The sequence below is a fragment of the Peromyscus maniculatus genome, chromosome 6, assembly GCF_049852395.1.
Source record: "Peromyscus maniculatus bairdii isolate BWxNUB_F1_BW_parent chromosome 6, HU_Pman_BW_mat_3.1, whole genome shotgun sequence".
Taxonomy (NCBI): Eukaryota; Metazoa; Chordata; class Mammalia; order Rodentia; family Cricetidae; genus Peromyscus; species Peromyscus maniculatus.
This window is the reverse complement of record NC_134857.1, coordinates 20,633,194-20,651,779: the sequence shown is the minus strand read 5'-3', so window position 1 is coordinate 20,651,779 and position 18,586 is coordinate 20,633,194. Positions and strand designations below refer to the sequence as shown.

Genomic DNA, 18,586 nt, shown 5'->3' with positions numbered 1-18,586 from the left:
GTGGTATGTGCCACACAAACTTGATGACCTGAGTTCAATCCCCAGAACCAAAAAAAAAGTAGAAAGAGAGAACCAACTGCAAAGTTGATTTCTGGCCACCACATGTGCATCATAACACATGAATATATGTATGAACACACACAATGAATTAAATAAATAAATAAATGAATAAATAAATGTAAAAATGTGTGCTGTTAATAGTTAACTCCACTGTTAAGATTTTAAATGACTTTTACAACTTTATTTTTACAATATATCACAATGTTAGATTTTTTAAAAGAATGAAAGTAGTGAGCTGGAGAAATGGCTCAGTGGTTATAAGTGCTGTCTGATCTTATAGAGGACCTGGGCTTGGTTCTCAGTACCCACATGGTAACTCCCAATTGTTTGTAACTCCAGGTCCAGGGGATCTGATACACTTTTATTGGTCTCTGAGGGCAGCAGACATACACATGATGCCCATACATATACTCAGACAAAACACTTAAAATACATAAATAAAATAATAAAATAAAAATAATTTTAAAAATGATAGCTCATTACTTCAAAATCAGTAACAAATTCTTCCTTAAATATCCACCTATTCACCCTCATTTCAATACCTCTGCATTAATGAACTGGTTCTCAACTAGGATAATTCTGTCCTTGGTGACAACTGACAACATCTGGAGATATTTGTATTTGTTATAACTAGGGTGGTGGTGCTACAGGCAGAAGCCAACGATACTGACTAACACCCTTAGTAGGATGGGGAGAAAGCCTTCCCAACACAGATAGTTTTCCAAAGCAATGTGACAGGTTCGAGTAGAAAGATAAGAAATCTTCAGGTTCCTAAATGTGTCGTGTAGTTCCCTGTCCACCATCTTCAACCTGATCTTCTTATAAGTTTACTCAGATCAGCTAAGAACTTCTCATTAATCTGACAATACTAAAAAAACTGGATTGTAGTGGCAGACCCAGAATGCAGTTCCAATTCCTAAGACTCTACTCCTGAGTTCTTCTTAGTGTGCTGCAGCTGCCAACAGAAAGATCTCAAATAAATGAGACCCCATCAATAAACAGGTACAGGTCTTCCCTACAGGAGCTCAATGCTGATAAGGAGTGTACCACAAAAATGAATAAAACTATGCCACACCTTCAGCTACAGTGGTCTAAAACTGAAAATCACCAGAGCACTCCGTATTCTAACAGTTTATGAATTACAAAAACACAAATAATTCCAAAACTGCATAAAACTGGAATTTACATGTTCAAGATGTAAGTCCTTGAAGAACTTACTGTTCTTCAATACTTACAATTATGTTTACTAACGTTAATTTCCTATATGAAGTAATTTAAAAAGCTAGAGTGCTCTAAACTTTCATAATTTTTTAAATATTAGAATTATGACAGTTTCCACTGCAATAATCTGCCTAGAGTCTGGAAATACTAAGAACATCAGCTCTGTGAATACAGATGCTGGATGAGAATCAAGTAAGAGGGGGCAGGCAACATGACAGCTGAAAACACTCCAGATGACTTCTGTAACTTCTGCACCTCACTTAACATCATGAAGACAAACAACACCAGAGAAATCAAGAACTTGTCCAACTTAAAACTGAGAGTGAAATTAACAATCATCCAAAAAAGAGAATTTTACCTTTTAACGATGACAGATAAAGTTGATGTTTCTCTCCACCACGCTTGACTTTCTGACAAAGTTCAGGCAGCAGTTTTTTCCACCACAGAATCTATCTTAAGAAAAACGGATACATTGTAGTTTGATGCATCTTATCTTCAGATTTCTTTTTTTTTTTTCTTTCGAGACAGGGTTTTTCTGTGTAGCTTTGCGCCTTTTCTGGAACTCACTTGGTAGCCCAGGCTGGCCTCGAACTCACAGAGATCCACCTGGCTCTGCCTCCCGAGTGCTGGCAGTATCGTAGCCAATGAGATTTATCCTCAGATTTCTAATGAGAGTAAGAAAGCCGTGCAGGAGAAAGCAAACAGAAAAATGTATGCTTTGGCTAAGGCATCCATCACCTCTGCTCCAAAAAACGTTTTATCAGCAGCTAGGTTTCTGCCGAAGGGAACCTCAAACAGAAGGGAAGGCTCGCAACTTGAGGTTCTTGTACACATTTATTTTCAAGGAGAAACAGAAATATGTTCTTTTATCTTGGTTGGCAAGAAGAAAAGAAAAAAGAAATGCTAAATCTAACTCGTGTAATTGTTAAAGACCAAATACAGGGAAGGTATTTCCTCTACCACACATATATTACTCAGACCTTCAAGTAATCACAGATCTCATCTGAAAACAAGGGCCCTTTAAAAATGAGATATATCATCCCCATGCATTTTAATAGCATCTAAAAGTACTCAAAATGTCTAACATTAAACATACATGCTCTTTGGTCATACAGCTCTGTAAAGCTAGACTAACATAAATAGTCCCCATTCTGCTGATAAACCAACAAAATTACCAAATCTTATCACCAGTGATCAAGACTAGAAGAACAATCTGAAATGCATACCCAGTGTTCTTCTTTCAGTTCCTGATTAGCATATGCAATGACTGCCTCCGGACATCTCTCTAGCAATGTGTCTATGCACTGTTCATACTCTTGTAATCGTGTACGACATAGAACATGAGCACTGAGGCCGGCAACAGTGTCTTCTGAAAGTGGCTCCAGAAGTGAAATAATGGAAGCTACGTCAAATGAAGGGCCACATATGAGAGACTATGAACAGAAAAGTGAAATATTATGGAATGGAGCATCCGAAATTAAAACACAATGTATAGCATAATTTTTCAAAATGATAAAATCACACTTTGCCAAAAATGGAAAGAAAATGCAACTTTAGAGAACATGAATTTGGCCCTGAAATACTTGTACTGAAGAACTAAATAATCTTAAGTTCAGCTCTCATTTAAAGAAATCTGTTTAATACAAAGCAATCGTCTTTAATTAGGACTCTAACCTGAGGATATGTCCAACATGTTGTCAGAGATTCATGCTGCATAATGTTTGGCATGAGTATTCATAACACTGAAAGACCATGGGTAACCACGGTCCAACAAGAAGTATAGTCAAAAGTTTTCTCTGGTCCTGCCCAGCCCCCGGTCATGCAGCCACATATAAAATAATCACTCAAGGCTTAATATTATTTACAAATCGTATGGCCTATGACAGGCCTCTTGCTAGCTAGCTCTTATATTTTAAATTAACCCATTTCTATTAATCTGTGTTTTGCCACGTGTTCCATGGCTTTACCACTTTGCTAGCATGTTGTTCATTGGGCAGCAGGCTGGCATCCCTCTAGACTCCACCTTTCTCTTTCCTGTCTTTCTCCTTGGGTTTCCTGGCAACCTCTAAGCTGCCTTGCCATAGGCCAAAGAAGCTTATTTATTAATCAATGGAAACAACATATATTCACAGTGTACAGAAAGACATCCCCCAGCAAAGAAGGAACAAGATCAATAAACTATGACACATATTTCACAGAACATGATAGAATTGCCAAAATTATATTTCCAAAAGACAGTTAAGGAGGAAAATAATTATGACCAAACTGAGCCAAAATGTCTTAAGGTAAAATTGTTCACAGAGCATGACCAATGTTGTAAAATCCACACAGTGTACAAAACTTTATAGGAAGATCTCTGGAAGAGTACTGCAGTTTGAAGCAGAGATTAGCTCAGCAAATGACGGGGTGGGACAAAGCCCTGTTTGTTTTGTTTTCTTTTAACACTTCCTTGTCTTTTCCAAAATTTCAATGACGAGCATGTAAAATGTATGGGGGTACAGGGGTGGGGGTGTAACTGTCACCTGTCATTGTGCCACACACAAGTCTCAATGGATTAACTGCTTTTATTAGTTTGATCTGTAATATGCCTATGAGGTAATGTCTTTATTGTTAATTGATGGGGAAGGTTCTAGTTCACTGTGAGCAACACTATTCCCTAGGCAATCGATCCTGGGCTGTATAAGAAAGCCAGCTAAACATTGACAGTGTAGGATAAATTAGTGAGCAAAATCCATCATGGTTTCTGCTATGCTTCCTTGGCTGTGAGTATCCTGGTTGGAGGTAATGCTGCATAGGACAGCAGGCGGTCCTGCCTTCAGGCTCCTGCTGAGCTCCTGCATAGTGATGCACTATGACCTGGAAGTATAAACCAAATAAACCCTCCCCTCTCCTCCCCTCTCCTTCTCTCTCCTCTCCTCTCCTCTCCTCTCCTCTCCTCTCCCCTTCCCTCCCCTCCCCCCTCCCCCTCCTCCCTTCTCCTCCCCTCTCCTCTCCTCTCCTCTCCTCTCCCCTTCCCTCCCCTCCCCCCTCCCCCTCCTCCCCTCTCCTCCCCTCTCCTCTCCTCTCCCCTTCCCTCCCCTCCCCCCCTCTCCTCTCCTCTCCCCTTCCCTCCCCTCCCCCCTCCCCCTCCTCCCCTCTCCTCTCCTCTCCCCTTGCCTCCCCTCCCCCCTCCCCCCTCCCCTCCCCTCCCCTCCCCCCTCTCCCCCCCTCCCCTCCCCTCCCCTCCCCTCCCCTCCCCTCTCCTCTCCTCTCCAAGTTGCTTTTGGTCATGATGTTTGTCACAGCAACAGGATCAAACTAGAATAGTAACCACAAAGAAAACTGAATATATTTTTAAAGTGATTGCAGGATGGGGAGAAGGCTCTACAGGTAAGCAAACATGCCATCAAAGCTTGATGAACTGAGTTTATTCCCTGGGAACCAGATGATAGAAGAAGAGAAGTGAGTACCTCAAGTTTTCCTCTGAGTTACACATATACCATGGCAGTGATTTCACTGCTCCCCCAAATAAATAGTATTTTTTCCTTTTAAAGTGACTGTTTAGAACCTAGTCATTTGTACATACCACCTACCACATACTGAATGACAGGCATAGGCATTACTTTAATATTCATAAATTTACTAGTATTTCCTTTTAGGCAACTTTACTAGTTTTTACTTTATAACTAACTTTTTTTATAAAATAAACTTTTACTTTATAAAAGGTTATGACTAACATAAGAAAAACTATATACAAAAGTATAATAACTATAAAAATATATACAAGTAATAAATACTAATAAATATAAATAATATATACAAGTAATAATACCTAAACAATGTCTAGTCCATTTGTATTTGACAAATTCAGAGAAAATAATTCCATTATCTATCCTATTTTGGTAAGTCCAAAATGTATCTAATTCACTTTCTATCCTAATTAAACTTCAACTATAACTAACTAATCTTCAACTCCCTCAGAGACCCAAGAAGGAAGTAATATTAGCTAACAAAAATAAAAACAGGAAGTGCATGCAAGCAACTTCCAAAAAATTTGTGAGTTGACAGAAATAGCCAGCTGCCTGTACAGTCACCTGAGGTTTCTCCGCAGTGTTGGGGCATCATCTTCAGCCTATAGGCTTAGCGTATCTGACAGACTCATTTGTGAAGTAGGATGTATACAAGGTCAACAGTTCAACCTCACATTGGGTGAAAGCAGTCCATGTACCAGAAACACCTGAATTCCACTAGTGTCCTGTCATGATTCAGGATTTTAAATTCTGGAAATTGTTGATGGTTTTTTAATTCAGCTATCCATTCTTCTTGGCTGTGTATATATGGCTTCATCTCAGCATCCCCTTCTTCTCCACATCCCTCTATTAAATGCCAGTCTACTATTGAGAGGCATGAGCTTAGTTACTCTTAAGAATAACTCTATAGCATTTTTTATTCTACCATCAAAAATTTCCCTTTTCCTATTAAGAGATATACTTATGGCTTAATTTCTTTCACTGTATGTTCTTTTGCTACAGCATACTCTCAGAGTTACAGGATGACCTGGAACATCCACTATACACTCTTAATCAGCATGATTATTTTATTCCACATATTTTATTCCACCAAGGACTGGCCAAGAAAATAAGGTTGGTATCTTTTCTTACCAAGCTAAATAATTTATCTGAATAATTTCCTGACAGTAAGATAGCAAAGATGAAATAAAGTGAGACTTTCCCACACACAGTATCTTCCAACACAGAAGGAGGCACAGATTACTTCTCTACTGACCCCTGATTAAATGGGATAATGGGTGTGGCAGGAAAAGGCAAAAGCATGGATACCAAACCAGAGCTGAAATGAAACTAGTCAAAACAGCAAAAAATTGATTATTTGTAAAATTTTGCTTCATTTTAGCTATATTGTTAAGAATTTAAAAATCAGTATAATAAGAAACACAAAACAACACTTATCCAGATATCACATCATACCCTATAAAACCAGCACTGAGAGATGAAGTCTTGAGGAGCCCAGAATTTGGTGGCAATGTGGGCGACACAGTGAATTCCAGGTCAGCCAGGTTATAGAATGAGATACTGTCTCAAATAAATAGATAAGTACTCAACAAAACTTCTATCACTTGACTGAAAATGGCCCAAAGATTACTGTTAGTCTGTAAAAGACTGTTGGGGATGGTTTCTTAGACATCTTCATTTTTTTTTTTTTTTTAATTACTGGAAATCAATTCTTTCCACCCTTAGTACATACTATTTATTGCTTTCTCCCTGCAAGATCCCTCTGCCTCAGCTCTGATTTGGCAAATTTCTGATTCTCTACTTTTACAGGCAAGGACACAGAGAGCAAGATATTTACTAGTCACAGTGTTCTCTCAAATAATAGCCTTCTAACCTATCAAGGACTTGTAGATTTTATACTAACTTTTATACAAATATGCCCCTATAGTAACTGAGGACAACAGACCAACATATCAATCCACCAAGGGATGGGGAGCGAGCCACAATTTTGGAAACACTCTTAGGTGATTCTGAGCATCCTACTTCTAAATGAGAGTCAAAAAATAAAAATAAAAATAAAAAACCCTTTGTAAGCTCCAATGGTCCTTTTTCTTAGTGACTGAGATTGACTGATCTATGGATAATCTAGAAAGAAGAATAACTAGGGGAAAGATTTAGAAATGTTTAGTCAGTTTATTTTCATTTTTAGCAATAAAAATTTCCAAAAAGGGGTAAAAGGAATGTGCAGAAACTGGAGGGCATTGTGAGAAGACCAAATCTATGAAGCACAGGTATAGATAAGAGAGAAGAATCCTAAGTTAATGCCACAGAACAGATTTTCAACAAACTAAGGAAAGACACAACCATACAGATATAAGAAGCACAAAGAACACAAACCAAGGCCAGAAAAGAAATTCCCCATGGAACATCAAATTAAAACACTAAATATACAGAACAAAGAGGACACTCAAAGCTGCAGGGGAAAAAGCACATGTCACATATAAAGGCAAAAATAATTGCTGATGGGGACTTTGAAAGCCTAAAGAGCCTGGTGCAATGTTCTCCAAAATACCACAGTTGCCAAACCAGACTACTTTACCCCACAAAACTATCTGCCATAATGAAGGAGAAAGAAAAACCTTTCGTGATATAAATAGGTGAAAAAATTATTACCCACCAAGCCTGACCCACAAAGAATACTGGAAGCAATACTTTGGACTGAAGAGAGGATAAGCAAATACAAGAAGCCACATAAAGAAAACAAACAAAGACATTACTACAGAAACACCAAATAGGACAAAAAACACAAATGAAACAAAAACACAACAAAATGACAGCACTCACCAAATCCTTTTCAATTACTAACTTTAAGTATTGGCTTCGATTTCTCAATCAAAAGATAGAGGTTAATTGAATGGATTAAGTAACAAAAACTATTTTTTGTTGCTTACAGGGATTTTAAATGATCACTGAATTATACTGTTTGATTGTGATTATGAATGTGTTTTGAAGTTTTATCAGTAGAAATTTCATAGCATATTACAATTACAATTTTAACTATATCACTATTCTGTGTGCTCTGGGAGGACAAGACCCAGTGCTATCTACCACATTTACAACTCATCGTCAGACAGTAGCTATAAAATGAACAAATAAAGCACCCAACACAGGAGTTTCCGTGTCACACAGATACTAGAGATAAGAGGCAGTGAAAGACTCTTCTTTGGTGATGTATTGTTGTGTGGTTAACTACTAAATAACTAAGGCTAGACTTGAATTCATGGTCCTTCTGCCTCAACCCCCTTGGTGCTAGGATTACAGGCATGTACCACCATGCCCAACTCTGATGATTTTAATAGAAGAATGTAGGCCACACAGTCTGGAGTCTGAATCTAACAATCTAGCCTCTTGGCTTTCCTTCTCTAGCCCATCCCCAACTGACCAGCAGGCTCTATAATCAATAATAACCACATTTACACCAATTCCCAAATTTTATATCAGGAATTTCACACCCAAAAGCTTAAAGGGATCAAGCAGAACAAAAATGCATAAAGGCCGTTTGGGTTTAAGGAAACATACAATGAGGCCCTCAGCATCCAGATGGGAAGCCATGGAGATGAGGGTGGTGCAGACCGGACAGGCTGTGCACTGCTCAGACAGGAGCTACTTTCATCTGTCAGAACAGGCCTCAGGAGCAGTGAAGGCACAGGTGGTCAGTATTCCTGCATTTTTCAAGAGTATCTGTAAACTCAGAATTCCTAATATGAAATATTAATTTTTATATGTGGCCAGCTACAGCAAGTAAACCGAATAAAAGAAAGCCAAAAATTATATTCCGTCTTTGGGCCAAAGAAAATATTAAAAGATATGCACATTTAGCCCAGCCTGACCTACCACAGCACATGCAGAAATAGTTATAGAATGAATTCCTATACTATAAATTGTGTCCCACAATTCTTTTGAAATATTCTCTTCTGGGGTCAGATAAACTTGCTTCTTTGACACAGTTTTCATAAGACAGATGGTAGTGGTGGCTTGGGTAAGAAGTCTAACTTGTGTTAAGCCATTATTAAACAAAATTCATGCTCACAAAACATCCCTATATATTTGTACACTTTTATTTCTCACAGCTGTTTTCAAGCACACCCTAAAAATGAGGACAGTTGCACAGCTTACCCATTTACCAGCTTCTCAGCTCAGATGCCCCATCCAGCAGCAGCTACAAACAGAAGCCAGGATTCCAAAGCTGCTGAATGTGATCAACTATAGATTTTTTGCCACCAAAAGCTATATTCTAAATTAGCAAGCCATGTGATATCACATCATATTTAAATTGCATATTATATTGTAACATATTACATATTTAAAGAGTAAAAGAGACATTTTTATTTACCTGTAGTTTCAAAAGGTCTTCTGTGTAATTTTTATCAGCTAAGGAATCGGATGACATTAAGACATGAACCCATGGATAGACTAAGCCATAATGACTGCAGGCATTTATCTGAAACATTACAGAAATGCATCACAAGCCAAACATAATAGCAAAACAAACAAATAATTTCTTCACCCATTCATTAATCCTCTGCTACATCTCAGACTCAGTTACAAACTCTCCTAGGAAAAGGAAGATTTTTAGAATGTATTTCCCTGGAAAAGGCTGCAGTTTCATTGCTTCCATACCAAAAACCTGCAATAACCATTTTCTAATATTCTGAAATTTAAAAATATTCTACAGAAATGCTTTCTAGAAAAAAAGAATAACACTGTTCTTAAGATAATTAATTAATAATTAAGATAATTGTTAGAGTGGAAATAATTTTTATTTACATTATTTTGGGGGTGGCAAAACATCCTTGTAAGTTCTCAGGATGATCCCCACAGATATCCTTTATCCAAGAAATTACAGTGGTGACCTTTTCAGTCACTGCACAGTAGCCACACAGTCATGACAGCCGGGCTGAAAAAGGGAAGCAGAGAAGGATAGGAAACAAGGACTGCTATGGCTGCCTTCAACACATTGAAACCAAGTGTGCTCTGACAGGAGATGGAAGCACATTGCTACTGCCCCTGGTCTCAGGCCTTCCAAAATTCCTCAGAGGCCCCTTTCTTACTCAGTCCTCCACTGACGAGTACAGCTGTGGCAGTGTTCTAAGAAAAGCCCTTCACATGCTGTACACTGCAAAGGGAACAGGAGTATTCTTTATTTTGAGGGTATAGAATCTGAGACAGGTAGGGTCTCATGTGTAGCCCTGGCTGGCCTGGAAATCCCTTTGTACACCAGGCTGGCCAGAAACTCAGAGATTCACCTGCCTCTGCCTCCCAAGTGGTAGGACTAAAGGCATGAGCCATGACACCTGGCTTCTAGGCGGTAGTCTTTAAATTTTCATTTATTTATGTTTGTGTATGTTTGTGTGTGCCATGAAGCACATGTAGGGATCAGAAAACAACTTTCAGGAGTCAGTTCTCTCCTTCCACTGAGAATCTCAGGGATGGAACTTAGGTCCTAAGACTTGGCAGAAAGAGCATTTACCTGATAAGCCATGTTAGCAGCCCCAGGTGGTGTTCTTTAGAATGGGAAAATACATAAGATATGGGTAACTTCAGGTACGTTCTATGCATTAAACATTAAGGTAGGGGCTGGAAAGAGAGCCTCAGTATGTAATGTGTTTACCTCACAAGAATAAAAACCTGAATTTGATTTCCAGAACCTAGAAAAATGTCAGGTATGGCTGTACATATTTGTAAACTCAATGTTGAGGAGGCAGAACAGAAGATACCTGGGGCTCTTTGGCTAGTTAGTACAGCCTAACTGATATCCTGCAGGCTAATTAGAGACCCTGTTGCAAAAGAAATGGACAGAGTTCCTGAGACTAACACCCAAGAGTGACCTTTAGGATCTGCACATCTGTGCATATGCACAGCGCTCGCTTGCGCGCTAGCGCTCTCTCTCTCTCTCTCTCTCTCTCTCTCTCTCTCAAAAATAAAACACAACTAAGAACAGATTATTGCAGCATGTAATGTATGCATTTAAGGTACTATTTCATTATCTTACCAAATCCTCTGATGTTCTCAATGGTATGGTATCAGGACACTGCCTCTTAGATAACCTCCAGATGTACTGAGATGTAAGCTTGAAGAAGAGTTCCTGAAGTACCATGTTTGGGAGACAAGCTACCAGCTGAGCTTCCCAGAAGTCTACCAAAAGCTGAGGAATTGTGTCTTCATCTTTTCCACACAGCACCTTGAAAACAGGGTACCCCACATAAATGCTGAGCCAGATGGGACAACAGAGCTATTGCTCCACCATGTGGTCATATAGTTTATGTGGTCATGTGGTCATGGCTTGACAGCCATGGCAAGAGCAAAGTTACATATTTTTTAAAAATAAGAAACAGGTTGTAGGTTGCGTGCATGAAGTTTCTGCAGAAACATTCTTTTTAATCTGTATGTTTACATTATAAACTGATTATACAGAAGTCTGTCTTTTCAATAATGAATGAAAATTCACTTCAGTTCCTACTCTCCTTTGTTTTCTATCAGGTTGTTCAGAAAAGTTATATTTTCAACTGGACAAACCTTAAAGAAAGAATCTGCTTCTTCAATTCCAATTTTACCATTTTTCTGTAAGCCCAGGACTGAAGCCACAAGCAATCCAGGCTGAGTTTCCTTCAAGTGAATTGCAAGTTCAGTAGGAGCAATCTGGCCTTTCCACTGTTGAATTAACAGCCGAGGTTCCAGAATGAAGCCATATACCAGCTTCATCTTCAGATTAAAAAAGAAATGTTAAAATGCAGTATATATTACAAATCAACTTTACTCATCTCATAATACATCCTAATGCATTCATGATTTAGGGGAAAGTTATTAACATTTTATTTCTATTTTTTAGCCACAAAAACTAACTCTTATCCCAAGAAGGATACCATTAGCTGTATTATATAAATTACTAATAGATAACTAAATTTAGAGATGTTCCATTTTTGTAAAGAGTTTTAGATTCGGAATATATGTCCTAAGTCTTCTCAAAATTATGGAAAGAAAACTCTGATTTTTAGAACTCTGCTCTTTTAAGCAGATGCCCTAATGCTGACTTCTTCTCATAGCAAATTGTCTCCTGGTATAATCTTTCCTGTTTTAGAAAACTTGTTTATGCTGTGAGCATTTGACCAAGCAGGCAACAATAAGAAGGCGGCCCAGGCTCTAAAGTCACCTTGCCTGTTCAAGCTGACCAACTGTGCAATCACAGACAAGTTATTTCGGCTCTGTGTCTTAGGGGGTCTCATGTGTGTAACAGTTATGACAACACTGATCTCAGCACTAAACAAGAATGAAATGAAGTAATACATGAAAGCAGTTTAGAATAGGCCTGGGACATAAGCACACAAATAATCCCCTCACCCCCACCTTAAATGAATAGCATCTTTGGCCTCTGTTTCCTCCTTTGGTGTACCATTTAAATATTCACTACTCCATGGCATCACTTGTGGTTTTTTCTGAGTGGACAGCATTTTTGCACCTTTAGACTCATATGGTTTGCAGTTAATATCCTTCTTTCTATACTTGAAAAAACTCATTATCCTATTATGCTTTCAGGGAACACACTGTGTCTTATACCTACTCTAATCGCCAACTCTGGGCACAGCTTTTATATTCTTCTGTATCAAACATAATATTCTGAATATATGTGGTACTAAGATGATGAAAGATCTTTGAATAGCCACTTTTGGTATTTATCAATCTTATTTTTTTGTTCCATTTGCCAGATCTAAAGTCCCACTTAGATTAGTTCCCATCTAATACTGTCCGTTATCTGTTACTAGGAAACCATGAGCTAGGCCAGGTGGCACACACATTTAATCTCAGCACTCGGGAGGCAGAGGCATGCAGCTCTCTGAGTTTAAGCCCAACCTGGTATACAGAGCATGTTCCAGGACAGCCTGGGCAGTTACACAGAGAAATCTTATCTCAGAAAAAAAAAAAATAGTTAAAAAAAAAAAAAAGTAGAAGCCCTGAGGTACAAGGCCAGAAGAAAGCCAAATGCCTCGGGACCACCTTCAATCCTCTTTCAGACTGTGCTCAACACCAGGCATGGTACTATACCTCTGAATGGCTCTTCATTTCATTTCTGTACATGTCAAGATCTCCCATTTTCAAGGCCACTGCTGCCTTGGTCAAGGTCACTAAGACTGGTGAAAATTCACAAGTATCCAGATTCTTTAAATAATGCAAGGCAGTTAAAGGACTGATATTCTTCATAGAAGGACTACAGAGGACATGAGGCAGTTGCTTCGGCTCAGCCACATGAAATATCTGAGCCACTTTTGCTGCTAATTCCTTTGATGAATATGAACAAAGTATAAAAGGTTAACCAATAGGAAGAATATAATCAGAACAAAAGGAATGTATGCATGTAAAGCCAGTATATAAACAATATAATGTTATGATTGAGAAACAGTGTTCATAAGAATATTTGGGAGACTAGAAATGAGATGGCATGATCTGTCTACAGAGGTGCAATAAGAAAAAAAAATCATTGAAAAATATATACCAATTTGTGACCAACATTTCTAATTTTAATCACATAGGAGAAAATATTATTATACTTAAAAATCTACAATTTAAAAACTACAACTTAGTTCAAAATATATACAATAATATAACTCAAGAGAAATTTTACTTCCCATGAAATCTCCAAGTAGACAGTATTGCAATTTCCAACTGTGCTTAAAATACAAAATACAAAAATAAACTTTAATAATGTCTTAACAGGTCACTGGCTCATTTGACATTTGGACACTTGAAAAATAAGTCAAATGGAGTTGTGAAAAAAATCATACTGCAAAGGAAGGCAGGGTCCTGGTTCTGTCCTTCACTTCAAGAATAGATGTCACTATGATTGGGCAGGTTCTCAACCACAACAGATAACATCTCCATGGTGAATATTGAGGAAATATGAGAAGGTGACCCCTAAACTCTTTTCCCAGCTATAATCCTAAAATCATTAAAGGAGAAAAGAGCACACTGATTTCTTTTTAGTGTAAAAAAAAAGAAGAAAATATTTGGAACTTAAGTTCTAAATACTATTTACTAAAAAATTATTAAAATGAAAAGTTAAAAACAGAAACTGTATAGGAAATTATATTCACTTCACTTAATTCTTCATCCAGGTTTTCATAAAGTGAATGATTAATATAAAATATTAATCCTCTCTCATATTTCTGTGAACTCTCTCCTGTCCAGTCCACACGGGCCAAAACTTCAGACAGAGACAAACCGGACATCTTATAGTATGGTAAGGCGAGGTGGGATTGCTCAGTGTCAAGCCTAAAGAGAGAGAAATTTTAAAGGGCTTCAAATGTTTATTTTTTTTCCTTTTATTTTATTTTACAATACCATTCAGTTCTATATATCAGCCACGTGTTCTCTTGTTTTCTCCCTCCTGCCCCCCTCCCCCTCCCCCCAGTCCACTCCCCATTCCCACCTCCTCCAGGGCAAAGCCGCCCCCGAGGACTGAGATCAACCTGGTAGACTCAAAAAAAAAAGCAAATGTTCATTTCTAAACCAGCTACTTAACATAGTTAATAATAAAACAGATAATGCTTTCAAGGAAATAAGCCTCATAATGCTTTTCTCCTGCCACTAGTAACCATATAGTTTGATTTCATAATTTCACTTCAATTTGCAGTTTCTTTTTTCCTGAACACAACAAAGGTGGAATAGCAATCATTCATTAAGTGAATTTTAGTTTTTCATTTTTGGTTTTTCAAGACAGGGTTTCTCTGTGTATCCCTGGCTGTCCTGTAACTCACTTGGTAGACCAGGTTGGCCTCAAACTCAGAGATTCACCTACCTCTGCCTCCTGAGTCCTGGGATTAAAGGTGTGCACCATGACAACCCAGCATGAATTTTAATATTTAATATGCCTCTAAAATAATGGCATTTATGGTTCAGCATAGTCTACTTATAATCATTTACAGGAGCTAAGTAAGCCCGTAAAACAACTGTCTACAAAAACTTTTATAAACATGATTCTCAGAAACAAAAATCTCTATTGACCTTAGTATTTCTTTGTGACATCAAGAAACCACTGATTACTAATAGTAAGATCTCAGACTGTTCCAGTGGCACCTCTCCCTCAAGCTAACAGACAAGAAGCAAGTACCAAAGCTATCTCAGGTCTTTTTTCCTGGTTATATGCCCCTCAAGTCCTGAAAACAAAAATAAAGTAAAAAAATAAATAAAAAGTAAATAAATAAATAAAACCACCCTTCCATATTCAAAAGTTTGGTAGTAGATTTACTATTTCTCTAACAAACTTTGACACTTTCAAGACACTGGGTAGGTCATATTCATTTTGTATCTTTAAGCCTACCACAGTACCTGACACATAGCATGCATTCAACAAATGCTTGTAAAATAAATGAAAAAAGTGAACCAACTCCCAAAGATTAAAAAAAGCAAAACAAAACAAAACAAAACAAAACAAAACTGGTAATTACATGTAAAATTCTGTAACAAAGCTTAAGAGGTCTCACCAACCTGCTGTAACAGTCTCCAAGGTGCCCACAGCTTTCTTTAAATGCTTCTAAGAGCTCTGCTTTCTCTGCAGGCTCCAGCTGACTGCCATCCATCAGGGCAGCTCTTACCAGCAGATGAGCCTCACTGAGTAAGTGGATACAGCTCTGGGTTTTCACAGTCTTGTAGGTGTTACTGTAGTCTACCTGAAACAAAAAGACAAACAGCTAGTGTTGCTGAAGAAAGATCAACAGTTCCCTACCCCGTCTCCATGCTGAAGAACTTCATTACATTTTGTTAATAAAATTAATATATAGGTATATAAAACACTAAAAGTAAGTAAATAAGTGGTTGCATATTGTCTTAGTTTGCTTTTTATTACTGTGATAAAACACCACCATCAAAGGCAACTTGGGGAAGAAAGGGTTTATTTGGCTTACAGGTCACAGTTCATCACTAACAAAAGACAAGGAAGGAACCTGGAGGAAGGAACCAGGAGGTAGGAACAGAAACAGGGACCAGAAAGGATCACTGCTTAGGCTTGCTCAGCCTGCATTCTTCTCCTTCTCCTCCTCCTGATTAAAGTAAGCTAAGACACAATAATTAAGCATATTGCCCAATCCTAGAATGAACTGGTGGGAAAGCCATCAAGCCATGGCTGACTCCACTGACTAAACTGGGTGGGATATAAACTATAAACTATATAAACTATTGTGTCAAGATTAAATTTTTTGAAGCATATGGATTACTGTGGTTATATAGGTGTATCTTATTATTTAAAGTTAAAAGCTATGATGTATACAGTTACTTTTCAATGGACCAAGGAAAATAACTGTGTTGGGAAAGTACAGGAGTATATGAGGGCAAACTGGGAGGTGTGCAGACTACAATCTGTGTGTTAGCTGTAAGGTTTTCTTTGTATATTTCTCATTCCTTCAATTTATCTAAGCTTGACATTATTTAAAAGAAAAGTGTTTTAAGTGCCAGAGATGAATAGGGAGCTGTGAATTTTAAAACGACAGGAATTCCACTCTAGGCCCCTCACCAGGCTGCTGCTGGAGCTACTGTACCTGGACAACCTATTATACTTGGAAGAAAGAGTGTGACAGAAGATAATTACCTGAGATTTTTGTTTTTTCACCTCCATTTCCTGGTTCTTTGTTAGGTGCTTTAATTTGGCTACTGTTGCTATGATGAAACACTGATCAAAAACAACTTGGGAGGAGGAAAGGGTTTATTTGGCATAAAGCTTAAAATCTATATTGAGGGAAGCCAAGGCATGGAAACAGGAACTGGAGCAGAAGCCATGGGGAAACATTGCTTCTGGGCTTGCTCCCATGGCTTGCTCAACATGCTTACTTATATCACCCTGGACCACCTGGCTAGAAAATGGCATTAACAGTGACAGTGGCCCTCTTACCTCAATGATTAATTAAGACAGAGCTATAAGGAAATCTGATAAGGAATCAATTAAGATTTCCTCTTCCCAGATTATGTAAATGTTTGTAGTATGTTGACAAAAAACAACCAGCACACTAGGACTCAAAGTCAATGGATTAAATTAGTTCAGTAGTCCTCTCTGGAGGATGAGTGTAAGTGGCCTCTTAAATGCCAGAAGCTGTGAAAACAAAGTGAAGAAAGATACATGCTTGACTGTTGTGATGGAGCCTGGAAGCTGTCTGGATGCAGCAAACTGGAATGCATAATTGATTTAATCCATTTTGCTTTTCTCTTTTGAGGTTTCCTTAGTGAAATACAAGGGGCAGAGGCTGGGCAATAACAAGAGCAACATCTGTCTAGAACCACTCTTTCACATTCAATTTCACTCTAAATGATGTCTGAAACAGTACCATTTCTTTGTATAGCTGAACTGGTGCAATTGTATTCACAACATACAGATTCCATCCAGCCTCGGCTATGGGAGGGATTCTGCTCCTAACACTGGCATCTTTTCTAGAACTGAAAAGGATCAGAATGACAAGACATGTTATTAATAAATTACCGTTCTCACCTGTAAACATTGGGTACAGTAAAAATAATACAAGTATTACATCACTTTCATTTAATTTTTCCTTGGTAATTAGCTATACACATAGTCACTTTCCAAAGTTCACATCACTTCACAAGTATATAGCATTTACTATTCTGTCATATACTGGTAAGCCAACTTGCCTCCAATTCTCCAAGACTAAGGTCCCCAAAGAGGCATGCAGACCTATCAGTTTTGAAAATCCTCATGTCCAGGCCCTCTTCATTGTGGCTTCCTTGAGTCCAGCATGCCATGGACCACAAAATCTTAACAGAAACAACATGTAAAATGTTCATATCACTGGAAAAATGTTGAAGATACATAAGCCTGTGAGTTGGCTTAAAGTGTTATCTCTTTTACTGTGATGTATTTTCTTTAATATAAAATGGATCATTCTTTAATATAAAAATATAATAAGCTCTTTTATAACATAAAAATGACCTTTGGATAAAAAGTGTAGTATTGAAATGCCCAAGAGGAGAAACAGGAAAAAGCTTTGTGGCCAGGATTAACATTATAGGTACTGTCTATGCCCATAATTCCACAGAGAAGCCGTATCTTTTATATTCTTATCCACAGTACAGGCAATAGCTACTGAAACTATTTTGTAATTCATTTCTTGTAAAAGTTCCATGGTAAATTACAAACAATATTATAGACATCATTACACCTTCCTTATTTTCTCTGGAAAAGCCACCTATCTGATCATTCTGAGTTTTAATTAAAAAAATAAAAGTAAGACACATATACAATATACCAGGTACACTTCATTCCAGAAACGGAAAGAAATGTGTGGAGCTCGGGGAATACTTACAGAAGCCTCTTGGGTGACTCTTTTCTCTCTGGAATGGATTCAGGGTCTGCCTTGGTCAGAAGTATGATGTGGTTTTTAAAATGACAGATGGCTTTCAGGCCTATGAAAAGCTGTATTCTTAAAGCACACACATCCATAGTGACAGGTGGGCAAGCCTAATAAAGAAAAAAAATTACAAATTTAACCAAGGAATGAAGGTATGTGAATCTCATCTTCAAACATCAGGGCTGGGGATGTAGCTCAACTAGCAGAGTACATGAAGTCCTGAGTTCATTCACCAGCATGGCATAGTACCAGGCACAGTGGCTCACACCTCACTCAAGAGGTGGATACAGGATGATCAGAAATTCAAGGTTATAGTCAGGTACAAAGTGACTTAGAGGCCAACCTGAGATACATGAAACCCTGTATTTAAAAACAAACCCACAAAGTCAGTCTGTTCATTTGATAAAAATTCTC

The 18,586-nt window shown here is 38.0% G+C and overlaps 2 protein-coding genes across 17 annotated transcripts in view; one reads left to right on the top strand and one right to left on the bottom strand.

Moving 5' to 3' along the window:
• The window catches only part of Hps3 (HPS3 biogenesis of lysosomal organelles complex 2 subunit 1), a 49,202-nt gene that overhangs the window by 3,213 nt on the left and 27,403 nt on the right, over nucleotides 1-18,586 (bottom strand). For 3 of the 12 annotated variants that reach the window (XM_006993818.4, XM_076574000.1, XM_076573999.1), the window contains 10 exons: nucleotides 18,128-18,282; nucleotides 17,135-17,243; nucleotides 15,309-15,490; nucleotides 13,916-14,093; nucleotides 12,870-13,103; nucleotides 11,346-11,531; nucleotides 10,822-11,010; nucleotides 9,163-9,270; nucleotides 2,508-2,714; nucleotides 1,640-1,730 (listed from right to left, as the gene is read on the bottom strand). In XM_006993818.4, coding sequence (XP_006993880.1) covers nucleotides 1,640-1,730; nucleotides 2,508-2,714; nucleotides 9,163-9,270; nucleotides 10,822-11,010; nucleotides 11,346-11,531; nucleotides 12,870-13,103; nucleotides 13,916-14,093; nucleotides 15,309-15,490; nucleotides 17,135-17,243; nucleotides 18,128-18,282 — 1,639 coding nt within the window. The other 9 variants (XR_013052020.1, XR_001576227.3, XR_013052022.1 and 6 more) reach the window with 9 other exon arrangements.
• The window catches only part of Cp (ceruloplasmin), a 68,405-nt gene that overhangs the window by 42,310 nt on the left and 7,509 nt on the right, over nucleotides 1-18,586 (top strand). For 2 of the 5 annotated variants that reach the window (XM_042278980.2, XM_076573997.1), the window contains one exon: nucleotides 5,793-5,903. The exons of 1 other annotated variant lie outside the window; for it this stretch is intronic. In XM_042278980.2, coding sequence (XP_042134914.1) covers nucleotides 5,793-5,902 — 110 coding nt within the window. In that variant the 3' untranslated portion in view covers nucleotide 5,903. Of the gene's footprint in view, nucleotides 1-5,792; nucleotides 5,904-11,309; nucleotides 15,436-18,586 lie in introns of all 5 variants that reach the window. 2 more of the 5 variants (XR_006073077.2, XR_013052019.1) reach the window with 2 other exon arrangements.